The 26521-nt window shown below is 45.2% G+C and overlaps 2 protein-coding genes across 4 annotated transcripts; one reads left to right on the top strand and one right to left on the bottom strand.

Moving 5' to 3' along the window:
• Positions 1-160: 160 nt before the first annotated feature.
• On the top strand, positions 161-10652 carry shop (sulfite oxidase). The gene is made up of 8 exons (XM_077630976.1): positions 161-395; positions 470-693; positions 1717-1907; positions 2441-2630; positions 3813-4022; positions 6314-6488; positions 6973-7250; positions 9079-10652. The coding sequence occupies exons 1-8, from the start codon at positions 161-163 to the stop codon at positions 9247-9249; spliced, it is 1674 nt and encodes a 557-aa protein (XP_077487102.1). The 3' UTR covers positions 9250-10652.
• LOC144098383 (transmembrane protein 135-like) lies at positions 9284-26395 on the bottom strand. Of its 3 annotated transcripts, none has more exons than XM_077630977.1 (13): positions 25967-26395; positions 23615-23742; positions 23473-23565; positions 20306-20339; positions 20169-20234; positions 19025-19071; positions 18722-18763; positions 17146-17248; positions 14443-14595; positions 12693-12833; positions 11017-11115; positions 10295-10362; positions 9284-9419 (listed from the first exon to the last, which is right to left on the bottom strand). In XM_077630977.1, exons 1-13 carry the CDS (start codon positions 26117-26119, stop codon positions 9284-9286), a joined length of 1263 nt encoding a protein of 420 aa, XP_077487103.1. In that variant the 5' UTR covers positions 26120-26395. The 3 variants fall into 3 exon arrangements, with proteins under 3 accessions (XP_077487103.1, XP_077487105.1, XP_077487104.1); XM_077630979.1 differs by lacking the exon at positions 25967-26395 and adding an exon at positions 25179-25474; XM_077630978.1 differs by lacking the exon at positions 23473-23565.
• Between the last annotated feature and the right edge of the window lie 126 nt (positions 26396-26521).

Here is a 26521-nt window from a genome sequence, read left to right as displayed (position 1 = left end):
CGCCTCCAGCGACTCTTCCTTTGCCGTCGTCTGGCAACAAAATCAAAGCAAACTGCTCATATAGCGCCGATTCAACAGCTGGTTTGAATGACATGTTTTGTAACGAAAGGTCTCTAGCGTTCCTAAGAGGCAAACTGTCGTGACACGTCGCAGTGGAAGCATGGTGGTCCGTCTCCGCTGTTCCCCTCTGGCGCGCGTCCTCACGAAGAGCGCATGGCAAAGTGCGTTGTACCGCGCGCCTATTCGACGGGCCCTGGCCTGCAGGACTGCTTCACACGGCGAGACGAACGACGACGAATATCGGCGAAGCGGACGCGCATGGGCTGTCCTTGGCGGCGGCATCTCCTTGTGGCTTCTCTCTGGTTGGGGGACGTCTCGGGTGCACGCCAAGCAGGGTAAAGACCCGCTTTCTACGTCACTATTATTTTCTTTCGATGTCACCGGCTCGCCCTACTCTCTTGACTTGCAGAAACGAAAGCGGACGAAGCTGTTGACGGTCTGCCCGTGTACAGCGCCGCAGAGGTCGCGAAGCACGACAGGAAAGAAACCAGAATATGGATTTCGTTCAGGTGTGGTGTGTACGACGTTACCGACTTTGTAGACGAGCACCCGGGAGGAGACAAAATTTTGCTCGGCGCCGGCGGTGGTATAGACCCATTCTGGAATATTTACGCAGTCCACAAAACCCCCGAGGTAGGTACCCCCACATCTTTGCTCGTTCCGCGCTTGTCGGCGTTGTGTGCGTGAACCTAAATTAGCCGCCAGGATCCCCGCGTTGAGACAAAAAAAAAAAAAAACTGTCGTGTTCTGTGATTTCTTTTAGTGCTGAATGGTCTTGGAAAGCGCCTGTGTCTGCAGGCTTGCTTGCAAAGTTCACTGTGTTTCATGCGCTCTCTTCAGTCTTTCAGCGACAAGAATGTCTAGAAAAGCAGCTGCTGCTCGCAGGCGTTCTAAAAGATGGTCTCGTGGTGACTTCCTCAATCAGTTGTGTCAAAAGCTCCAGCGACAAGAATGTCTAGAAAAGCAGCTGCTGCTCGCAGGCGTTCTAAAAGATGGTCTCGTGGTGACTTCCTCAATCAGTTGTGTCAAAAGCTCCATCTGCATAAAGAGCTATCAAAGGGCACTTGGCCTTAATATTTATTTTCATCTTGGCACGCAGTGGTGTATTATGGTTGATAATGAGACTGTGGGCAAGTGTACCCTTGTTGACTCAAACTCGTTTAAAAGAATGTAAACGGATAAAACAGTTTAGGCATGCAACATTAGTTTTCTTTACACATACAACACTCTTTGCATAAGTGTCTCATTTTCTCTGTTCTAGTCCTCATTGCAAAAACTAGGGGTCATACAACCTGGACAGCAGCATATATTCCAAACTTATTAAACGCAGTCGAGCAATGGAATCACTGTGGTATACCAGTTACACATGTAGTGCCGACTAGGTGAAGGCCTCAGTGGTGCACTTAATTCTATTAATTCTTTTTTATTCCTAAATCATGGCAGTCATACTTTAATGCTTAAGAGCTTGATTGAAAAATGTTTCCTGCCTAAATATCCTCGGTAGAACTTCCCCTCAAATGAGGACAAGCAGTGCAGTCACTGCAGTTCTGCTTGCAACTCCAGAAACTGGCACTTACACGAGGGAATGAGCAACAGCTGTAGCTCTGGTTACTTCACAACCAAATGCATTCGGCACTACTTCTGAATGCTTTGCAGATCCTCGCTCTGTTGGAGACATTTCGCATTGGCAACTTGGCAGCAGAGGATGTGGGTGCTGCGTTAGAAGGCATAGAGGACCCCTACCTGCTGGATCCAAAGAGGCACCCTTCACTTAAGCCAGCATCTGTCAAGCCTTTCAATGCCGAGCCTCCCCTCAGCACCCTTGCCGACAACTACAAGACGCCCAAGTGCGAACCGAGTTTACCTTTGTTTTCATTTTTAGTGGCGAGTGTGCTTTCATGCCAATGTGCAAAGCACTTTCACATATGTGCCAGAGCAGCTGCATCATGAAGGCATAATGTGCATGTGTTAAGCATGAAGGGGAGCTTACTGCGATATATATTGCGGGGGCTTTTATTTGCTTCAATTCTTATGGTTATCGAACTAGCCTCTGCTCCTTGCAACCAACGAAATTTTTAATATGCAAAAGGCACGTGATGAAATAAATGCGCATGTTTGATAGCAGCGTTTCTTTTTCTCAAAACTACTTCAGCCTCCAGGGAAGCCACCAAGCACAGTGCAAAACGATTCTGTAATTGGCAGAATAAGGTGAAAATCAGAAGATGGGGCCAAGAACTGTTCATCAGTAATCCGTGATTTGCAAGCTTGATGAGGAAAAGCCAGACAAGGGTTCCTCCTTACTATAATTCTTTGTTTGCAAACACTTGGCTGCAGTGGCGTCCGCAGGGATTGAGCTTGGTGCTTGTCTTTGCCAGCACAGTGAGTTGTTCTACGTGCGGAACCACATGCCTGTGCCTGACGTGGATCCTGAAGACTATGTCTTGGAGATAGAGGACCCGGACGGGAAATGTCACTACCTCACCTTGGATGAGATCAAGACCAAGTTCCCCAAGGTTTCAGTCACTTCAGTTATCCAGTGTGCTGGCAGTCGTCGCTCCGAGCAGAACAAGGCAAGTTGGCAAAATGGCCTTGTCCAAGTGCAAGCTGCGCTTCTGATCAAACCGGCTTGAAAAAAATTTTTATACTCGGCATACTTTTCAACATGCTTGACGTTTTCCCTTTCTTCTTCTTATAGCAAATGTGGTTATATTTAAAGGGATACTGAGGACAAATAGAAGTTGGCTTGTATCAATAAGGTACTACGTTGTAATCACAGACCGCTCTTGCCGAAAACTGAACTGTTACAAGCTAGGAAAGACAAAAAACGAAATGCAGGTGTTGCCATCACTGGCTGATTTCGCAAGTAAAATGTGTACATCAGCACACGTTTATTTGCTGCGGTTCCCAGCAGCTATGCTACACCGCTATTCACTTGAAAGCAGTGGCAACTTGTCCTTTTCAGTAAGGTCGCGAGAATTGCAAGTCCAATTTTCTCGGCAATAAATGTTTTGGCCTGCCGCACAAATGCCAACATACGTGAACGAATTTGTACTATGCACAATAATAAAATGGAGTTGCCCTCAGTGACCTTTTAATGCCACCTTGGCTTTATTTTCTCCTACCACAACCAACACTGTAAAAGATCGATTGTTTTGCACCTGCTAGGCATTTGTTGTTGAAAGAACACTTGCATTAGCCAGAAGAATGGTCATTCATTAACTAAATTTGGGAAGGAGGCTTACAGTATCGGATGTTCTGTAACCAGTGCAGGCAGTCAGTAGTGATCTCCGATCTGCGCAGGGAGTCAGTGAAGAACTAACTTCTCCAATGTGAAATAGAGCATTATACAGTGAAAACAGCTCGTTTTTCTATGGCTAGGTTAGCCTTCATACAATTGTGGGCTTATTGCACCTGTACATTCAGCTGCAGCCATGCTTCCAGATTTAGAAGGCAGATGTTAATTGGAAATGCAGTTAAAGGCTTTCTCATGTTAAATTTTAAAAAAAAAGATCACAGTGGAAAACAAAAAACTGTGACAACGCTTCTTTAAATTCAGTTCACCTTTCAACAAATTAAATTAGTAAAAATTCTCCAAAACATGCCTAACTTTCGACCCTGAAAAGGCCTCAATGGAGTCCCTTGTTTTCCATGTTGTGAAGGAACATTGCAGTTTCTAATTTCTGAAAATATATTCACTACAGACCAAGTGATAGGAAGTATCGATTAAAACGCAGCCCCTATTACTGTTGCAGATCAAGAAAGTGAAAGGACTTGACTGGGGCCCCTGTGCCATAGGCAATGCCACCTGGTCCGGTGCAAGACTGGTTGATGTGCTGCGTCACTTTGGTGTCGACCTCTCTGACGAACGCATCCAGCACATAGTGATGGAGGGCTTGGACACAGACCCCACTGGGATGCCCTATGGCTCCTCCTTCCCAGCACACAAGGCACTTGACCCAAAGGTGGGTGCATCATCTCTCTCCATGAATTCAGGAAATGTTAGCTACACTTGCAAGCCAAGGAGCAGTATGGCAACCAAAAGTAATACTTAGTCATTTAAGCATATACCTGCATAATTTGCACCCGCACATAATTTGTGTGCCCACAGCTTTTTACCTGGTTCTTTGAAAAAAAATTTTTTACTCGCATATTTTGCACTACCTGCTGTAAAAGCACACAAGCAAGGTGGGTGTGCATCTACTCTCTCCGTGAATTCAGAAATCGTTATCTTCACTTGAAAGCCAAGGAGCAGTATGGCAACCAAAAGTAATACTTAGTCATTTAAGCATATACGGTATTTACTCACTTAACTTGCACACCCACGACTTTTTACCCGGACTTAAAAAAATATTTTTTTACTTTCATATTTTGCTCTCCCTGCTGCGGAAGGACATAAGCATGCATGTGGATGTGCTCTGGGCAGGCTTGGGAAGACTAGCGTGGCTGCAAAAGCAGAGTGGTGTCAAAAAAAGTTGATTTGTTTGTAAATTGGTTCCAGTAAAGAATAGTCAATTGCGCACCGTTTACCCAGCTCGCTCACGCCAGCGGTCGCTCTCCCGTACGATACGAATGGCTGAGAGAGTAAACTGCCGGTAACCTTCGGAGCATGCATGGAGGGAGCATGCATCGTGCCAGAATCTGAAACCACCGAATCGTTGGCTATTCTGTTTGCCGCTACTGAGCCCGGCTACATGAGTGCGCGCCGTTTTATCGCCTTGTATTTCCATTGGCCTCCAAATGCTGGCTTTGCGATTGTATTTTTCGCGTTTTTTGCTTTGAGCTGCGCAAGTGCCGCCATGCGATCATGTGGGAAACTACATAACGTGGATCTCGGGCAGGGGCGAGCGGAGAGGATGCATAGACTTATATTTGGAGACGCTGCCACGTTAGCTCAGTGGTTACGGTGCTCGGCTGCTGACCCGAAAGATGCAGGTTCAATCCCGGCCACGCCGGTCGCATTTCAATGGAGGCAAAATGCTAGAGGTCCGTGTACTGTGCGATGTCAGTGCACATTAAGGAACCCCAGGTGGTCGAAATATCCACAGCCCTTCATTACAGCGTCCCTCATAGCCCGAGTCGCTTTCTGACGTTGAACCTCATAAACCATAAACCTTACTATATTGGGAGTCAACTTTTTTTTTTTTACCAGCGAGGAGCACGAGTGCAAGTTTGGCCTATACATGACAATACACCGTATGCATTGCACATTGCGACCTTTGTAGTTTTTTAGGACGTCTTCGCGAAATCTCCGCGTAATCTGTGACCTCCTTTTTGAAGCCTTAATTTTAGGAGAAAAAGTGCACAAATTATGCGAGTAAATGCAGTAACCTACATTTTAAACGAGAAAGTAGCTAATATGGCAATAATTAAAAAAGAAACTTTCATTAAAGTCTCGTTTTTCAATTTGCAATGAAAAAAAAATCACAATAGTTGACTCTGAATTTGAGGCTGTAAATATGTCAATTGCAGAAAATTTTCGTGGAATTTCACCACCTCCCTGCGACAGCTGCGGCGAAACGCACTGCCCACGGAGAGATTTAGCAGTGCTGCACTTCTAGAGCGGCGGACTGGAAAGCAGAGCTAGGCAAAAAGATATGTAGAAAAAGAAAAAGAGCACCCTAGAACTGTACAAATGTGCTGTCACTCTCATATTCTCTACCACAACATATCGTAAAGTGCAAATACCTTAACAGCTATTGCTGACTCTTGCATTAACCAGTGGTAACTGTCGTGACATTTTTTTTTTTTTTTTTCAATGAAATGATGTAGCCGTTCCTTATGAAGTGCATTATTGTAAGATTCAGTCACTTTTTCTGCTGAACTGAAACAATAGAAATGCTGCAATTGTGCATGACTGGAACAGAACTGAATGTAGTGTCTAGTGTGCTGCTTTCTTATGCACACTAATCAATGACCTTTCAACTTGTTTCATTAGCCTTAAGAGGCCAAGAAACAGCATGGCGTTCTTCTTGTATTCTGCACTTAACAGGATACTGTCCTGATGATGCCCATGTGCTGGTCGCGTCTGTCTGCCTGTGAAATTTTTTATGTGCAGAACCAAAAAAATGCACATGGGGTTCTGCCAGTGAAAGAGTTTTTTTGCTTGATGGCTTCTAGTGGTGTTATAGTTGTCACACCATTGGAATTCTTGCCAAGGTTAGGTTGGAAGCCCATCTTCTTACCTTTTGCCTGGCTTGGCAGGGTTGTGTTGGAGTTGCTTCCAAATTTTAATTCTGGGACGTTGCACTTGCAGGGTGATGTGCTGCTTGCATATGAGATGAATGGCCAGACACTGCCTCGTGACCATGGCTTCCCTGTGCGTGCCATTGCGCCAGGAATTGTAGGTGCTCGCAATGTAAAGTGGTTAGCGCGCATCCAGCTCAGTCCCACGGAAAGCAACTCCCACTGGCAGCAGAAAGATTACAAGGGTAAGTGCATGCAGATTCAGCGTCAAACAGAGGGTGCTGAATGGCCAATGCTGTGCAGTTTAAACTGCTCTTTCAGTCATACCGGAATGCCCTCGCTGTTAAAGCTGGTGTCCAAAAGTGACTTTTGTTTCATGTTTCCCTCCCTTTTTTCTGCTCAGTCATTGTCGTGCATAAAAGATGACGCACCAGGCGACGTTGTTACTTCACAATACTGAACCAATGAGGTGTGAATGCTATGTGCCAAAGAACACTACAGAGCTGAGAAGGGGTCGGCATGTTATAAATGTTAAGGTCTGCAGTCAGCTCCAACTTAAATTGCTGACCTACTATACTAGCTTTTATAATGTGTACTAGGTGTAACTTACTTTACGTGTGTGCCCTGAAATCTTTTCATGTGCTTTCATTACTCACGGCCACCTTTTTTCTTTGACTTGTCACCCACAAAGAGGCTGCTAGGTTGCCAACCTGCTTCCAAACACTGCAGGCTTCTGCCCATCAACTGACTGGGACACGGTGGACTTCAATAGTGCGCCCGCAATCCAGGAGCTCCCTATCACGTCAGTGGTGTGCAGGCCAGGCGAGGGTGATGTGGTGACTCCTACTGACGGCAAGATACACGTCAAGGGCTACGCATGGAGCGGAGGTGGCCGCAAGGTGGTGCGCGTGGATGTGAGTGCAGACGGGGGCCAGAACTGGACGCCTGCCGAGCTGCAGAGCGAGGACACCTCACTGTACAGGGCGTGGGCCTGGACCCTGTGGAAGGTACACCTTCTTTTCCTCATGCCAAGCACTGAGAAGCAAGGAACAATCTTTTTAGCACAAAATGCTTTTAGCTTCCATTGTCAGAGCGCCACGGGCTACCTTGTCGCCAGGACGGAGGGAGGACACGGAGGCGGACCTAAACGAAATTTGGCGAAGCTTTCAGTTCACATCCAGGTGCCTACGTGATGCGCTGCCGCCACAGCAGAGCATGCGTCATCAACCGCATCTTCATGGCCCCGTGGTAGCAAAAGCCAGCACACTTCCCTAAGTTTGGACCATACCCAATAGTGCATTTTTTTTTCGCATTAAAAAAAAAAACATATCAACAAGGTTTTGCTGTGCTGTAAGGACTTGAACATAGTAAAGGAATTGTTTCATGACAGTGAATAGAAAAAAAAAGGAATGTTTAGCTTGCATATAAAGTAAGCAAGAATGCTGAAATGACCTTGCTTCTTAATGCGTCACCGCCGCAGAGGCTGAGTGGTTATGGTGCTCGGCTGCTGACCTGAAAGACGCGGGTTCGATCGTGGCCATGGCAGTCGCATTCCGATGGAGGCAAAATTCTAGAGACCCGTGTACTGTGCGATGTCAGTGCACGTTAAAGAGGCCCGGGTGGTCAAAAATTTCCGGAGCTCTTCACTACGGCGTCCCTCATAGCCTGAGTCGCTTTGGAACGCTAAACCCCATAAACCAAACTTGCTTCTTAATGCTGACAGCAGCAATAGTCTAGTCCTGGCAGGAGTGTAGAGGGACATTATACAAGTGATTGCTTAATAGCAAAGCTGTCATGGTATTGTGGTAGTTGGTGACTCAGCTGGAGTGCTTACGCTGCAACTCATTTTATCAAAGCGAGAAATGCAATAATGATGCCAGTCGCTATGATATCACTTTATTTGGAAGGTGAAGCTGTTAGGGACAACTTTGAGTGCATCGCTGAAAATTCGTTGCATCCTCATATGCTTGCCGGTTTTTGTGAAAATTTTAATTTGTTTTTGTCTGAATGACTACCATCGGAAAGTCTCACCTTTTCTGCAAGCATTTGATGCCTATAAACTGTCTCTGCTTGGAAAATCACCAGATAATATTTTCGACACAGCATCAGAGTATTTGTCAGCGGCTACATTGTTTGTAGCTTCTTAAACCTATCGCCTCTGCACATAAATGGTGGTCTCTTACAACTTGACTTTTTATGCCTTACATTTGGTGCACCATGAATCCTCCATTTGCTTTCGCATTCTCTCTTCAGAGCCCCTTTACGAGCAGCAGCACAAAATGGGGGCCTCCTGCATTGCAGTTCACTATGTGTTACATAGGCATGGTAGAGCCTTGGACAGGGAGGTCACCCATCAGATTAAATGGTGGCCATTGGTGGAAATCTGGGAGTGTGCTTGAACAAAGCTGCTTTAATTTCAGTTTCAGAAACCTTGCTAACCACATTTTCATGTTTTCATATGTACTCGCATTAGCTCATAAAGGCCTATCATCCTGTGTCAGTGATATGTTCTAAACGCTGCAATATACTACATTAATTTACACTGCCAATTTATTTTTTATGTAGAAAAATACTCTGTATTCTAACATGGTACACATTTATGAGTTTACTTTTATTGTTGTTGAATGCTGTAATGATAACCTTTGTCAACAGCCACGATTTTATCTTGGCCTTTTTTAAGTTTTTTCTGCAATGCAAGCTGTCAAGATGAGCAAGATTGCTTGCTTACCATTCCAGAGCCATCACAGAGTGAGAAATGTGCTTTGCTAGACCAGAGACTGTGGCTGGTGAATTGACAGTATAGATGGCTAGCATACTAATGTATTTGCTTTACAGTTGGACCTTCCCGTGCCCCCCAACGCAACTGAGCTGGAAATTGTGTGCAAAGCCGTAGACTCCTCGTACAACTCTCAACCTGAAGGCGTTGCCGGTGTCTGGAACCTCCGCGGTGTCCTCAACAATGCGTGGTATCGTGTCCACGTCAAAGTGAAGCAGCCAGGAAAGTAGAATGTCGGCACGAGACTGTATCCGTTGCCTTGGGTCAGCTCCAAACAAGCACACGCTCCACAAAATGCCGGGACACGTAGCGCTGGTCAAGCTGCGGAAAGTAGTCCGGATACACGGAAGAGCAGTGGAAGCCAAACACTTCCAGCGGATGGCGATTCACCCGACGCAACCTGCATTTAGCACAGTCTCAGTGGCGCACATTGTCCTCTCTGCAAGGAACATTAGGGCCAAACAAGACTTACGGGTTGTTCATGTTTCAGAAAATGCAATCATGCTAGCAGCTAAAAGTGAGAAAATAACTATGTTAATGGCTCGGTTAAGAATTAACCATGCTAATGCTGGTCACTAAAATAAATGTCGTCGCGAAGGATAGCTTAAAAGATTGAAAGTAACGCACAACTGCCTCCTCCATTTGCAATGGAGTGTATGGAGTAACGGAATTGATATGCTTGAAGTGCCTTGTTTGCACGGCGCAGTAGTAAAATGTTAAAGACTGTCCCTGTTGCCTTCACACAAACACTTATCATGTTAGAAGTATTAATTTATTTATCATTGTGCATATACAGCTGAAAGATGTTTTATTTTTCCAAAATGCCGAGCTATGAAGTTGCCTTATTATTTTATGACTTAAAAGTTCAATATTGCTTCTACAAGTTATTCGAAGCAACTATGATTAGCACAGAGAGGAACATGTTGAGACAGACAAGTAATATAGAAACTAGTGAGAGCTTTGGCACACAATGGTTGCTGTGGCGATACCCCACTGTGCAAGCTCATACTTAGTGTCAAAATAATATATTTTGCTATAGTAAAGTATTGTGATATAGCGGTGTGGGTGTCCGATTAGTCACGGCTGCATTTAAGCGAGCACTGAAGTGTTTTCAAAAGACATTAAATAAGGACCGGCTATTGATAGCTACTTCCATGTCTTTTGTTGAAGTGCTGATGCAGAGTGTGCAGCTTAAAAGCATACAAATCTCTGCACATGCGTTAACACATGGTTCACACTGCCAAGCAGTGATCTGAAGTGCCACACTTTACTTACCGATCACCCGTCATGTCATTGAGGAATTTCGCATATGATGGGCGCATATTATGTGGTTCCACCACAGCCTGGAATAGAAAACAGAAGATGCCTTAGGAAAATTTAGATTTTGAATAATTGAGCACATCATGCTGCTAGTGAAAGTGTGAACCTCCACATTAGAAAAGTAGCAGTAAGTAAGTGTGTGTAGCTAATACAATGCCATTATGCTTGAGCCAGTGCTTGGGTTCAAGCTCTAAATGTGCAAACATCTTACTTTGCAGGTTATGTACACGAAAGTGAATGAGACCACTAAAGAGCACAGTTTTGGCATTTTTGCCTTCATTGCATTCCGTAATAATAAATAATGTGAAATGTAGTCTCATGGTGCACTGTTCTGACTACTTCAGTTTTGCTACACAATGGTTGATGAATGCAGCTTAAAAATGACTGCAAAGTTACTAGTGATGGAGAAACCTAAATACCCAGCGCAGTTTACGTGTGGTGTCATTACTTGTAGCAGTACACGCTTTTATAGTGCTTTGGGTCACCAGCACTGCCTATAAATTATGAGCAGTGTCACTATAGATGAAACATACCTATATGGCAGTGACTACGGAACCTTCTGATTAGTCAGCAGCATCATAAGCACTGCATACCCACACAAGGCAAATTTCGGGGTGCCATTTGGATTGACATGTTGACATATGCGAGATAGTTGAGACAGAAAAGCTTCCACTCACACAGAACATCATAACTCCGCATCCAAAAGCAAACAGAATTTCAGGACCCCATGCTAATGTTGGCGCATAGCCCTTTCTTGCTGCCTGGCAGTAAAGTACCTGGAAAGAACAGGTTTATACAATGTTCAATATGCAATGTTTGCACAATGTTTTTACCAAGCCTGTCTAAGAAATATTGGAATTGCTATCAGCATTTGTAATAGGCATGACATTTCTCCACGTGGAAAGCCACCGTGGTGTTCAGTGGTTATGTTGCTTGGCTGCTGACCCAAAAGACCACGGTGCAAGAATACTGAGGTGTTGACACTGCGCCCGCTGGAGCGTCCCGATTATGTTCGGCCGCGGCGGAGCGCGCCTTTCAGTTCGGCTGCAAGCCGACAGATGGCGCCGATGTCAGCGGGCACAGTTGAGCGGTTCTGGCGCCTTGAGATTCCGATGGCCAAGCTCGATTTTCGCTTTGGTGGCGTGAATTGAATTCAAAACGCTAAGGAAATTTGTTGCTTGAAATTAAAATCAGTAGTGTGGCAGTCCTAAATTTTTTTTGCAAGGAATTATCTTGTGTAAAGCAGTTAATGATATGGACTCGGTCGAGCAGCACTCGAAGCTCATTCACCTTTCGCTTCCTCGCTCAATTTATGTTTCATTCAATCTAATCATAGATCTAAGCACAATAAATATAAGTGGCGGTCCTCGTGCCCTTTCACACTCACAAGGGCGGAAAATTATTGCACCGGAAAGTTTTTGCTTCGCGCTTATCGTTGCTTCTTTACTCTACACGAAGACCGTTCAAACATTGTTTCAGGCTAATTTTCAAGATGCAGTGCACTAGTATAGCGAGGCTATTTACAACTCAAGTTTTAGGTAAAAACTTCTCTCGCCGGAAATTTGTCGGACGGGATGAAAAGGCGCGTCGGATCATGGACCACAACCCAACACGAAAGCTGGGGAAAACAGCATATTTATTCCGATGCAAACTATCATAGAACGGGCACAATTTTCAATCAGCTCCTTTCTACTGGAGGCTAAATGGCGAGGCGGTGTGAGAGAGTGTCAACACCTCAGTATGTTATTCTTACACCGTGCAAAAGACGCAGGTTCAATCTCAGCCGTGGCCATTGCATCAGTGCACGTTAAAGAAAACCAGGTGGTCAAAACTACCCAGAACCTTCCACTACAGCATCTCCCATGGTCTGCGCTGTTTTGGGGCATTAAATCCCATAAAACTGAACAATCTTCTTTGTGTGGAGTGTTGGACAAGTCTGTTGTCTATCTGCACTGGCCTGTCTAGCACAACTCCAGTAGAATACGCAACAGGATGTTGGTGTTCACTTGCTATGGGATGCTGCATTGTGAAGCATATTCAGGAGGAGTCTCATAAGCTCAATACATTATAATCATTTTGGCACCCAGAAAAATCTTTTCACACTATGGAACTTCCCTGACAGCCATACGTATTTCAAACTCTCAGCCAGTCAGTGGACTGCCATCTCTGCCATTGTTTCACTAATACATGCAAAGAAAGAACCCACACTTTGTTTCTTTCTTCACTGGCTTCCTCAGTCATCCCATGCATACAATGGCAAATGTACTGCAATTCTGTCAACTCGGTAGTATAACACAGTGGCAGAATGCAAGCATGCCAAGTTCAGCAACCATGCCCTCCACTCTACACTGACCTCAATTAGCTTCCATGCGAGGTAAAGGGCGAGGGTTGTGTTGGGGCTGACAGCCATGCTAAGCCCAGCAACCAGACCACTGGCAAACACCTGCCAGGGGCTCTCGTAGCCGTAGTAGTGGCGCAGGAGGCAGCGACAGCCCTGCAGGGAACAAGTATAATTTTAGAAAGAACTCAATTATGCTTGACCCAGTTCGGGGCAACTAAGCAAAGCATGGTGCTTGCCAGCAACATGGCAGCAGGAGCAGCAGATGCACCCCGGCAAATTCGGCACCATCGGGAATATTGTCGGAGAGAGGCATGAGGTATTAAACGCTTCCCTGAGAATTCACCCTGCTGCTAAGTGGCAATAAGAACTGTATGTGCAAATATGCAACTACATCTTTTCTGACGCTGAAACTGGTGCACAAAACAAGGGGGAAGGAGGCACCAAATGAATGTGAAGATTTAACAAGTAAAAAAAAAAATTCTGCATACTTGGTTCTACCTGCTTCTACCTTCAACATGACAGTTCCAGAATATTGGCAGAGCAGCAGGTTATTAATGTGAAAGCATTAAAACCCGGCGTCACCCATAAAGTGATAGCGCTACTGAACTCGCAATTGGTCGAAACTGCAACGTCATCAAACGCTGGAAAATACGAAATGTTAACCAGAAATAGACAGTACTGGTACTTACAACTGCACCAAAAACAAAGTAATAGAACAGAATTCTATTTCCTTTACACATAAGAATAGAATTCTTCACCAACCCGGTGGCTCAATGGTTATGGCGCTCGGCTGCCGGCTCGAAAGACGCGGGTTCGATCCCAGCCATGGCAATCGAATTTCAATGGAGGCAAAATTCTAGAGGCCCGTGTACTGTGAGATGTCAGTGCACATTAAAGGACCCCAGGTGTCCAAATTTTCGGAGCCCTTCACTACGGCGTTCCTCATAGCCTGAGTCGCTTTGGGACGTTAAACCCCCATGAACTAAACTAGAATGGAATTCTGTTCCTACGTGTAAATAATGCTTTCACATTCACACTAAGTTACTTAAGTGCCCCTCCCCTCCACCTAATTTTTACTCATTCGACTTACAAGCTGTGGTGGCTGAGATAAAATTGCTTACCAGAAGGGATCCGTGAGCAGCATGAAATAAAGATTTGAAAGATGGCACTACATTTTAAGCTACAATTTAAGGATCTTGTCTTTATGAGACACCTTTAAAGCTGGAACACACAGAGTTATGCTTGTGTACATGCACCCTGATCCTCACTCATAATTGCTACTCATCGGCCATGACATTTTGAATGTTCCTTTTGGTCACAATGGCTTATGGCCCAAAACCCCGCAAAACAATATGGATTTAAGAACTATTCCCAGAATCGTGCATTACCAGCCCCCACTATTTTTATCCTATGTTACGGGCATCAGTAGGAACAACAGTACTGTAGAAAAAACTACTAGTTACCTTATTTACATGAACCTAACACAAGGAGAAAATCTGAGAACTCCGTGCAATTTTTAAAAAATATTATTACGATTATAATGCAAACTCAAACTCCTCAGGACAACCAAAGCAAATGCCCCTCCTTAGCCTTCATCACACTTTGATGAAAACAAGCCCACTCATTAAAACTCTGGTACCAGACTAAAGTATCACTGCTCTTGCTCACTGTTACTCCTTGTTGAACTTGGAATTAAGCATTTTCACTACAGCTCATTCACAACATTGAAGAGTATGATGCCAAAACGGCTGACGTTACCAACCCGGAATAGTCCCACTGCACTGGCAAGAAATGTGCCCTGCGCCAGAGGTGCCCACTGGGTGAGTATCTGCCAAGGTTTGCGGCGAACACGAGAGGATGCTAGTGACAGCAAGGCTTGCAGGCTGTAGCCAATCAGGAATGGCGAAGGCATGCCCTATGCAGACAAAATGAAAGAAGAGAAAAATTTAGTCTAAACATAACCAAAGCAGCTTTTGTGTTATGTCCGTAGGTCTTCATTAAACAGAGCAGCGATATAACACAATGAATGCGAAATGCTGTTGCGCATGAAGCAGGCTGCAACCCTTAAGTGATGGTAGCGCTTTCGATTTAAATTTTTTGACAGCACTTGTAAAAGTTTTATTTGTAGTGAAATATGCAGCACATTGTTAGTCTCATTTGTTTTAAACGTCGTCAGAACACTCACTGGTTTCATTGTTGCCACTGCTCAGTTGGGCGTGTCAGCAACTTAATAAATGCAGTTATCCTCAGTGCTGAATGCAGAGTTGCGAATTCCCATAAGCTTAAAGGAGCTCTGAAACACCTTCCGAGGAGAGTACATAAACTTGCTCAATTGTTACATTATCTCGTCATGAACACCTGAGCCAAATAAGACACTTTTACGCACAGCAGAAAACCCACAGTCGCGCGAATGTTGGCAAATTCTTTCCGGCGACTTTTTGCATGCTTTGAGCAAGCAAAAAGTGACAAGAGGGGAGGGAAAAGTGCAAAGACACTGAAATTAAAATTTAGGTTCCACAAAATGAATGAATTGTAAGGTGGGGGGTTTATTCTGAGAAGCTTCTTGACGGGAGCAGGGCCAACAGCAGTCCGAGGTCAGCTAGTCCAGCCAGGAGCGTGCACCAGGCGATGACCATTCGGCTCGCGCATATGCTCGTCGTCTTCCTTACAATGGCCCCCGGACAGAAGAGGAGCCATCCTGACAACTTAAGGGGCGGACAAGACAGCGGGGTCGTAGTATCTCTTGAGGCACTGGATATGTACAGTCTCACGGCCGCGGCGTCTGAGATCGGGTGACGGCGTGAGGGGCTCAACAATATAGTTGACTGGAGATGTTTGCTCCAAGATGCGATATGGCCCTTGATAGTTAGCCAGCAGTTTCCGGGAGAGGCCCAGAGTACTGGGAGGTACCCACAGCCAGACAAGAGAGCCGGGCAAGGAATGCTGGGGACGTTGATCTTCATCGTGGCGCGTTTTTTGAAGGGACTGGGTAGCTGTCGTGAGCGACCAGGCGATCTAGCGGCAGTCTTCGACGTGCCTGGCGGCTTCGGAAACTGTGGTGCACTCAGATGCGTCAGGGTGGTAGGGGAGAACAGTATCAATGGGAACGGAGGGATGGCGGCCATAAAGAAGGAAGAAAGGAGAAAATCCTGTCGTAGACTGCGTAGCAGTATCGTACGCGAACGTAATATGCGGGAGAATAAGGTCCCAGGTGGTGTGGTTCGAACCGACGTACATAGCCAGCATGTCCCCCAGAGTGCGGTTAAAGTGTTCAGTGAGGCCGTTGGTCTGAGGGTGGTAAGCGGTGGAAGTCCAATGGATGACGTTGCACTCACGGAGCAGAGATTTGGTGACATCAGATAGGAAGACACGGCCTCTGTCGCTGAGGAGTTCTCGAGGGGCACCGTGTCGAAAGATGAACTGACGCAGAAGAAAGGATGCCACATCCTGTGCCGTGGCAGCAGATAGCGCGGAGGTTTCAGCATACCGCGTTAGGTGATCAACGGCAACAATGATCCGTCGTTTGCCAGAAGCAGTATACGGGAGGGACCCATATAAATCAATGCCAACGCGGTTGAAAGGGCGAGGCAGACAAGATAGCAGCTGCAACTCGCCAGCAGTATGGGTAGTGGGTGTCTTGCGGCATTGGCAGTCGAGGCACGAGCGTACGTATTTGAATAAATAGAACTTATTGGGTTTCTGGAATTGCATGGGTGGTCATCCTCCGTCTAGGATCCCAATGGCTTGGGCTGCCTGTCGAGTTCTGGTCAGCAACTCGCGCTGCTCAGAGACACTCATGTGGGCCAGCTCCACCTCCAGCTGTTTGAATGAGTGCTCTAGCATTATGCTTCTCTAATAGTTCTCTGCAGTTCCATATCATGTGCATGATGTCAGAGTCATGTGGTGCATGTGTTGTCTATTTTTTGGGCCAGATTTTGTCGTACCTGGCTTGATTTAGGAAGGTCCTAGCCCGTATATTCCTCCACCCTCATTAAAAGAATTCTTGCTGAAGGGTACTCGTGAAACGGCGCAGCATTGTTGAACATTCCAGGAATGCCTGCACCTTTTTGAGAGCCCCTTTCAGAGCCCCTTTAACACAAATACATAGTGCACAGCACCGTGCACAAGAAGCCACAAGGCAGATACCACAGTTGCTATGCAGAGAAGGCTTAAATACATGAAACCCTATTGCTTGTTTGCTGGGTCCTATGTTTACAATCTTTTTTTACTAAGAACAAAAACTGGATACAATTGTCCTCAATGTCACTTTAGCTGCAGCGTTACAAAACTGCACTGATATCTCCAGACTGAAAAAGGCACTTAGAAAAAGCCATATAAAAAGCTCCGTGCACTGCCTTCCCACTGTCTCTGCTTCAATGCTTCATGTACTTCACATGAGAATGAAGCATGGCACCAGTGCTTCTTTTTACGAGTGAGAGGCATGCTCTTATTCCCACATGCTGACCTCGACAGCATGCTGCCAGCAGCTTCGTGAATGCCAGCACAGCTGTCCTGTGTCCACCGCTGATGTTGCAGGGGCCAAGAACTCCTCAGCACCCATGAGGCGCCTGCACCATGAATGATCCACTTTGTAATGCAGCCTGCTGCCGTAGCAGTTTTAAAAACCTGTGGACGGATCCTTTCAACAGGTTCCAATGGTAGAGATAGTAGCATGGGGAAACAAGCTACTGTTATCAGTTACAAACTGCCTCAATGTCATTATGTATGCGCAGATTTTTGGAAACAGCGGCAGCACTTCAACACATGCAGAGGCATGTCACACGAGATACTTGCCGTCCCATGTCATATATTTTTTTTTGTCCAGGTGCCGCAGCTTTTTGTAATGATGTACACAAATAAACTTGCTTAACTGTCTTTTTAAAGCATACTGAAAATGTGCATCACCAACTCCACACCACAGTGATGGCACCCAAAGGCTCATATTGCTGCAGTGCAAGCTGAAATATGATGTGCAACTATGAGGAAACATCAAAAAATAAAAACAGTGGCTGCCGAAATGAGAAGAAACTGTTTTGTGCACAACATATCCAGGCTTTATTCTCAGAGGTAGTGGAAAATGTAGTGCAGCACTCTGGATCAACTGCTAGCCATTTTATGGTCCCTAAATGCACACCAAAATCTTAAGAGAAGAGTGACCTGTGAAGGGGGGTAACACAATCTTTCGTGCATTATTGACTGCTCCAATGTGCTGGGTGAACAAAAGACGCAAGAGAGCACCATTTGCCTGCACTCGGCCATTGGAAGGCAAGAAAATCCAAGCATACACTAATGCACTGCACCAATTACATGTAGGGTGTCAAAGAGGCACTGACAAGATTCTGAATAGCTACAGGGTAACACCACCAGTCATACGCACATTGAAGCGAAGGACCTTGCAAAAAGTGCAGGACGCCTAGGAGTGTATATGGCACAAAAATTGTGCTGCATTTTGCATTAGCAAGACTGGGAAAGTAAAAAATCTAGTGACATCAGAATGATGTTTGTTTCAATCATCACTGCGAGAAATCTTTCTGTAACATGTTTCTGTCAACACTCAAAGGTCAAGCCAAAGGTCGAGAGAGCACCAGCAAATCCTGATAGGATGCACGTAAAAGCCACCACACTCAAAAGTACACCTGCATGTGAAAATCTATGATAGCACTCAGCAAATTTGAAAAGGTCAATTGCCTAAAAGCCGCGTTAAATCTGAAGTAATGTTCCCTCAAAGTAAATAGTTTTTGCTTCAAGTACATGCAAAATGTTACATGACATAAGACTAGCAGTTGTCAGATTCGCAACTAGTTGCTTGAATAGAATAGCTTCAAATTTCTAAAGCCCGCAAACCAGCCACATGCACAGCTATGTTTGGTTTGGTTCATGTTCTTTCTGCAAAACAAAGCAACATGGAATAATTCCAGTAAACATGCAAGTTTTATTTTCATGATCTATAATGGCATGCATGGAGCATGCAAAGCGAAAATGGCCATGCGTAGTGTTTATAATGACACACGAGGCTGCAAATGCATATACTCTGTACAAACCTTAATGCTTTGCACACAGGATCCTTCAGCCTGTTATTGCTCCTGCATGAGAAAGTTACATAAAAACTAGACGTCATATACACACAAGCCACAGTGCTTCCAAGAGAGTTTCATCAATGCAACCCACAAAACTAGGACTTATACAGGCGCTAGTAGTACAGAATGGTGCCTGTTTTGTTTTTTGTGTCGCCCTTGTTTTTCTGCGCTACATTGTACTGTCTGACTGAGCTCTGCCAATTTTATGTGTGAAATGCAACCAGGACTGCTATATAAAGCATGCTTTACCTTGCATTAAATGCTTACCGAATGCAATACAGGAAGCCCGCCAAGCTGATGGCAAACATGAGCACCTGAAAACATCAAGTTGCAAAAATGTAAAATACACTGCACATATAGCAACTGTCACATGGAGATAACAATGCACAGGTAGGTGAAGCAGGTCAGAAAAAAAGAAAAATGAACAAAATACCCATTGGTTTCTATAAAATAAATAAGCCCACTGGCAGTGGCAGTGATATGCATGGTAAGCAGTAATTGACTAGCAGCTGTGAAATATGGTCAGTTGCTATTTATATTCAGCACTGTACATTTTATCTTCGCACCTGGAAAAGTTACGTGCATTCAGATTCGAAAGAGTCTGGCATGACAAGCGTGTCTTGCACCACAACAAATTTATTATAAACAGGCCCTGTATGAAATTCTAAATGGATACAAAGTGCATGCTAATTTCAGCAATTTGTCAACTTGCACAAAAAGTAGACAAGAGCAGTACGCACTCCATCCCATCCATTAGTCACACTTAGCATGCAGAAAATTAAAAGCACAGCTGGCAGCTTGACAGCTACAAAAAATTCCCAGGGATAAGAGAGAAAGCAAAAAAATGACAGAAGAAGCAGAAACAAGGACAAGCTGCACAGAAGAGAATGCAGAGAGGCCACAGTGAACAAACTGACAGGAGTGGTATTTGGCAACACAGAAAAAAAACTGCAAGGCATAAGGCTAATAACTCATTATAAAAGCAAATGAATGAAAGTACTGCATGAGCAATGAGTCCTGATGTGCATTAAATTAATGACGAATGCACCAAGCTCACAGAGCAGTTTTAGAATGTGAAATGTGCTCAATGTGTTGCACAATGTGTAGCTAGAGTAATTCTACACATGATCGTTACAGCAGGCTGCCAACCACCATTATTTTCATGAGAGAACAAGACTGCAAAAAGCAACAGGGTGACAACAAGAACCTGAGGCTTGCTAAGAAACACTAGTTGCAAAAAAGTTCCCCCCCTTCCCACCCTTGTGTTCTTTTTGTCCTAGTTCGTTCTTCACTAGTGTGCTCTGGAAATAAGGAACCAGCAAAACTGCAGTCTTGAACACTGCAGTTAGCAAAAAAAAAAAAAAAAACGCTAGACATCTTTAAGAAATAGTATAGAGAAGGAAAGATGCACCTCTCCATGAGGAACTTCGCGTACAATCTGTCGGCTACGCAGGATGTTGAACATGATCTCCGAGCACTGGAGAGAGATAAAGACGCCGCCGTTTAACACACTGACATTGACAGAAGCCCCTACCACTTCCACCTCACCTGATTGAGCATGTACACGGACAGCACCCGACGCCTGAAAGTACAGTTGAAAAGCAAAACATGACTTGCATAACAACCATAGCGTTGCAGAACAGACGAAAGCCAACACAGGCTCAAACTATAACATGCAAGCGTAAAAAAATTGGCAGTGGTTTAGCTCGGCTATGCCAGGATATATGTAGCGAGAGGTATGTTTCCCTGGCTGAGCTTGTTTTTCGGAAACTCGAATGGTGTGATCAGTCACACGACGGGCCTTCACATCCTTTTCTGTTGGTTCCCGTTGACTGACGCCTTCCATAGGCTACATCTCGGCGGTTATGCACCATCTGTTACGCTCGGGAGTCTGGCATCTTCGTATGGCAAGGCATTCCTCTCTCTGTTTGGGTGTCTCCGCTGCTCTCTTCACCTTCTGACGCTCATTCTCTCTTTGTTGAGTAGCCAACTGCCAGGCGACAACCTCAGGATCGTAAGAGTTAATCTTCTCAAGTCTATATCACCGTTTAGCAGCGGCCTTCACCTTCTGTCGCTCATTCTCTCTTTGTTGAATAGCCAACTGCCAGGCGACAACCTCAGGATCGTAAGAGTTAATCTTCTCAAGTCTATATCACCGTTTAGCAGCGGCTCGACTCTCCTTCTCTGCATGCATGTCAAACGTGACACAGATGCCCATTACATCTCCACCTTTTATACACAATGCTGCGCATGCGACACGCGGTTCGGGTGATGAGGCGGCGACGAAGCGCGTAGCGCAGATGTGAGGTCTCTCTGGTTACCATGGTATCGGCGCATGCGCACAACTGCTCATCCGCGTGGCGTCACGCTCGGACACCAACGGTGGAGCGGGCGTGCGGCCGCAGCGACGGCAAAGCGCACACCGCACCTTGCTCCACTCTGGTCGCCATGGTATAACGGTGCATGCGCACAACTGACCTCTCCCATGCACCGCTAAATGCTCGACTGGTAGTCCTGTGTAGCTCTCGCTACAAAAAGAAAAGCAGCTTGTAGGCTCCTCATTTGCAGCATCTCTGGGCTTCTGTATATTTAGAGTTCTGAAACTTTTTATGCACCCACTAGCAGTCAAAGTTTCTTTTTTTTTCTGCCATAAATCACACAAAAAGGCCAGATTTTGCAGCTGTTCAGAGCTACTGATCACTGCATGTGACACACAAAATGGGATCTGAAAACTGCATTGTTGAAAATGGCAGTCAGTAACAGACAGCTGGCCTGAGCTCACGACAAATGAAATAAAGGACCAATGCATTCCATTTATGCATCGCACGGCACAAACCAGCCCTGCCCTCCCTCATTCCAGCTGTGTAGCAGAGATGAGTGTAAAGCCTGTCAGTAGGTCGAGTAATCATGACCTAGCTCCAGAAGAACTTACGATGGAAACGTAGCTACACATATTTTTGACATGGCTTTCACAAATGAGCCTTGAGAATGAAATTTCACAGGCAGAACCTAATCTCCCATTTTACTTCACTCTATTGAATGCAGCGAAAATAAATATTACTGAAGTCCTTCCCCAACAGAGAAGAGAGAGACAGGGGAAGAGAAAACCCAGTCAAAAAAAAAAACACTGGGACCAATTGGATTTCCAACTGGTTTCAAATGGCTCCAATTAGACCAGTTCAGCTTCCCACTGGTTAGAAATGGAATGGTGTTCTAAATGGACTACCCAATCGGGCCAACCGGGATTCCAATTGGTGAGCCCGATAGATTTTACCCATTGCATGCAATTGGTCTGCCCATCTGCACCCACTGTGTCCATATGAATGTTTACATATTTGATAAACAAGGTAGAACTAATCTTGTTTTTATAACAAGAGCGGTCAGCAGTAAACATAATAAATTGTATTCATCACCTCCACCACCACTGCGGTGAAAATTAAATGATATAACTGCACTCAGTGGGCAAGCGCCACTGGCCCCAGCATGAGAGCCTTATAAATGGGGTATAGAAGTTGGAGCAGAAGTGTGTTCTCTGGATGTACATATTGAGCTAAAATATGCTACTAGAGTCCGAATTTGTAGTGATTCTCATGTGTGATGTATGCGTCTCTGTTGGCCTTGATTTCCATAAAAGTATGCTAATTTCAATTCTGCAGTAAAAATGTTGATTGGCACCGGGCACAGTGTCTCTCTGCAGTTCTCACAAATCAGTTTTCCTTTCGCACATTAATAATATGTTATGTTGTAAAAATATTTCTCACACCGCGTATTTTGTAAAACTTAACTGTTGCGAGTTATATTTTGTGAATGTTCCCTAGGTGCAGTAGCTGCCTGACCTAATGGGTCCAATTGGTTGGTTTAGTTGGGTCCAATTGGCCGGGTGGTAAAAACAACTGGAACCAATTGGAACCAATTGTCCAATTGGTTCCAGTGGTTTTTTTTACTGGAAATTATGAATGTTGCAAACCATGTTGAGGGCCCTTGATGGCTACTCTGCACTTGGAGGAAAGGAAAGGGGATGAAGAGAAAGAGGAAGGAGAAGGCAGCTTAAAAGTAATGGAGAAGGACATCAGCAAAGACCATCATTCAGAACTGTCACATTAAATATACTCAAGTATACACTGCTGTCACTTTTTTTTTTACGTGTACAGCAATCAAGCAGCAAATGCCCCACTAGCTCCAGAGAGTAGACTGAAGTTGCTCATCCCATAAAACGAGAAGTGCAATACAGCATCAGACAAAAGCACTATCCATCTGTTAATTAGTTCTTATTTTGTCACTTTTGAATAGATGCAATGTCCATGCATTTTTATTGCTCACAAGTACAGCAAATAAGCACATAGTAGCTGCAAATAAAAAGCAATAACTTCAGCCATGCACAGGCGTTAGAAAAAGATGTAATTTTTTTCTTTTATTCCGAGTCTTCAATAGTGTCACAGGTCACGTTATGCTGAGGTTCGTACACTTAAAATCATTGCTTATAGAAAGAAAAAAAAAGCGTATGAAAGATATGATTCGTGTTCAACACTAGACATGCAAGCACACACAGGCACACACACACGAAGTTCACGCAAAGCATTGATATGATTAAGGAGAGAAAAAAACAGTCACTTGATATCTGGCATTAGCTGATAACACACTGTCAGTAACAGTGAAATACACCTGGGGGCACAAGAGGACCATGGAGAGCTGACAGAAGAGCTGCCATCAATCACCTGCTGGGGTGCTCGACGAAAATGGCGAGAAAGCCCGAGGCAAGGCCAGCCACAAAGGTAGAGTTCTGCAGATAGAGGCGACCAAAGCCCCACCTGAGGGAAGAGGGCTGTGTGCACCACTGCCACCACCCTTGTCACTTACCTCAGGGCGCAGATGAAGAACATGAACAGCATCACATTGTAGCTGAGGAAGGACGCTGACCGGATGCTGCTCAGCACAGTTTCCAGAAATGCCTTCCCAGAGGTTTTGCGGCTAACAAGCTGTGCCACCTGCGTTGAGTTTCTAGCTGACACATGGCCTGCCCAGCTATGAAACCACTTTTTATGATTGAGCAGTTCGGTGGTTCGATACTGATGGCAGAAAAGGAGTGCGGTGCCCGTGCGTTAAGATTTTGGGAAATGAAACCATTCAAGGCCCGAAAGACATGCTAAGCGCATGCAGTGCATCTTCATGGGCACGTTCTGGCCAGAATACACAATGAATCCAACCACTTTTGTGACAACAAAAAAGAAAGGGCGAAGAAGAAAAGGTAGGATACCATGTCGAGAAAAAATTTGCAAATGAGCTCCCCCTTATTCTTCGGTCCCCCTTCTTAGGGGAAGTTGTGAACAATTATGACAAGCAAATTTGTAGTATCTTCACAGCAAGTCCTTCCGGGCAGGTCATGGATAATCAGTAAGTCATAGCTTGAACCAAGGGACACGATGGAAATTTTTGAAATAAAGCACCAGAATAATCAGTACAGCTGGCCAATCTGATGAAGAACAGTGGCAATGAATGAAGAAAAGAAAAAATTGCCAGCTGGGTAACCATAAAGGAGTGTTTTCCTCAATTAGTTTATTTCAAAAAGATGAAGATACTATACACACTATGTGCGCATCCAAATCCTGACCACTTTTTATTCACTGCCCTTGCTTGTTTCTGTCAGTGTTTCTAGAGCAGCATAACCAGCCGCCTTCTCCGTTAATGATGAAAATCGCTGGATTACTTTAGTTATCATTTGGTTGTGTTGTATGCCCTCACACACAGCACTGCCCACAGTGAAACTCCTAACTGGTCCAAACTGGTTTATGGAACAAAGTTCCAGTTGATTTAAACTGCACCAGGAGAGAACAAGCTAAATATCAACTGGCTCCAGTAGGAATAAACAGCGAATTTGGTCCATAAAACAGTTGGACTAGTTATGATCTTCACCTAGAGTACACTGTCAGGCATACTCATCTCCATATATATAAGTGCCAAAGAAAATTTTATTCCTGAGCGAATGAGTTGGTGAGCAGGAAAACAGTTTGACATCATGCCTCCAGTTACTAGTCTTATTTTCTTCAGGTACGTACAACACGCAACACTGCTTTGGGACATCTTCGTATTTTGTTTCCAGCCTTTCATTTCAAGTGCAAAACCTCAAAGGAACTCCAGAATGTCTAACACAGAAGTTTCGACTTTTTACGCCAGAAGACTGCCAAATGCAGATAGATTCCATTGGCTGCTGTCACAGCAAACTAACGCATAGTCCCAACGATGCTGCAAATCTGAATGCATGTAGGCTTGCTTGTAACCTAAACAAAAATTTTACTTGGAAATCTCCGTATCTCAAGCCAAGTAGCTAAACTGTCAGCTACGCATGCGTACGGTTTGGCACTGTGGCAGAGTTTTAATGGAGTAGCCGATTAACAAGCCATGCAATTTAAAACAAAGGTGTTACTGGAATGACTTCATTCGCGCTTTCACTTGATGCATGCATGCGCAGAACGCTTCGCGCGCGTCCGTAACACCGTGGAGAGTGAATAATCCGCCGAGGGCGAACAGCTGTTTCGAGCAACAAAAACGCCGTTCGCAGCGTGTGCAAAAATGTGCTTTATTCAATTTGCGGTGCACCACACCCACTTGCGCACAGCACCAAAACTCGAGCAGAGCTTGAAAGACGCCACAAACTCCCGCTCGGGCGCTCCAGTCGAGCTTCACAGCTAAATTCAAACCCCGAGGCGCCTAAAGCCCTACACGGCCCAAAGCAGTAAAAAGAGCAGCAACCGATTGCAGACTGATATGAAAAGCACTCTCCATCACCACTACTTCCAACGCAATTCAGCAGATGCGATCTCGTCTAACTTCACTTTATCGATAAGCTTTTTGCAAGAGAGGCCCGCTCAAACCGTCGATCTAAAGCGAGCTGTCGGTACTACCCTAGTGCTGCGCGTCCACGTGTGACCGCGTACGCATTCACACGGCTGTTAGGGCACGTAATATGCGTACGCATGGCCAGCTGATCCGTACTCCCGCAACGACGTACCATAGGAGGAAAAACCGAAGCGGCGAGATTCGCCGATAGCAAAGTGCATGCATGATCTCGGCCGAAAGGAGCACCGAACAAGTCGCAGTACTTGTCGAACAGACACGAACACCTCCACCAGCTATTGCTACGAAGCAATCGTTTACTTCTACTTCCGCTGCAAGCATTCGGTAGGCCACGTTGATAATATAAAGTCCACTTACCAGGTAAAGCACACTGTAGAGCTTAACGGAGTTGGAGAACGTGTCGACGAACATTGCCACCCAGCTCGCAGTGCAGGAAGGTTCCCATGGATGCGCGATTTCGTAGCAGCGGTACGGCAGGCTAGTTTCCAACAACTTGCTCAGTACCGCCATTGCGAGCAGCGGCTATCCGCTCAATGGACACAGCAGGAAAACGAGGAAAAACCTTCGCTGCTTCGCTCGAAGTACTTTCACCTCTCCTCCCGGTTCAAAAAAGAAAAAAAAAGGACGGCGTCCATTTGCGCCATCTATATTTCTCCAGCGGCACACCAGAGCTCGGCCGCTTCGGAACGGTTTATTTCTGCTAGGGATTACCGCAGTTTCACTCGTCGCCCTTATCGGGGAAAAAACAAACAAACAAGCCAACAGTTGAACGCTAAAGCACACGCTTTAATACAAGAATTCCCAGTGTAAAGAAAGCCAGCTATTGAGGGGCTTCGCGGCCCACAATCGCGCCATCAAACCTGTGCTCCGGCAAGTGGTGGCCCACGACCGCTGGAAAGGAGAGGAAGGGCG

The sequence above is a fragment of the Amblyomma americanum genome, chromosome 7 (genome assembly GCF_052857255.1).
Source record: "Amblyomma americanum isolate KBUSLIRL-KWMA chromosome 7, ASM5285725v1, whole genome shotgun sequence".
Classification (NCBI taxonomy): domain Eukaryota; kingdom Metazoa; phylum Arthropoda; class Arachnida; order Ixodida; family Ixodidae; genus Amblyomma; species Amblyomma americanum.
The sequence above is the reverse complement of the archived record's forward strand: the minus strand, read 5'-3'. Positions and strand labels throughout refer to the sequence as shown.

Excerpts from the sequence above, each read along its gene's own strand:
- shop (XM_077630976.1), top strand. The coding sequence starts at position 161 with ATGGTGGTCCGTCTCCGCTGTTCCCCTCTGGCGCGCGTCCTCACGAAG. Across the intron at positions 2,631-3,812 it reads GTCGCTCCGAGCAGAACAAG|ATCAAGAAAGTGAAAGGACT; the intron begins GCAAGTTGGCAA and ends TTACTGTTGCAG. Across the intron at positions 4,023-6,313 it reads ACAAGGCACTTGACCCAAAG|GGTGATGTGCTGCTTGCATA; the intron begins GTGGGTGCATCA and ends TTGCACTTGCAG.
- LOC144098383 (XM_077630977.1), bottom strand. The coding sequence starts at position 26,119 with ATGGCGGTACTGAGCAAGTTGTTGGAAACTAGCCTGCCGTACCGCTGC. Across the intron at positions 23,566-23,614 it reads TTCTTCATCTGCGCCCTGAG|GTGGGGCTTTGGTCGCCTCT; the intron begins GTAAGTGACAAG and ends CTCTTCCCTCAG. Across the intron at positions 9,420-10,294 it reads AATGACATGACGGGTGATCG|GTTGCGTCGGGTGAATCGCC; the intron begins GTAAGTAAAGTG and ends TGCTAAATGCAG.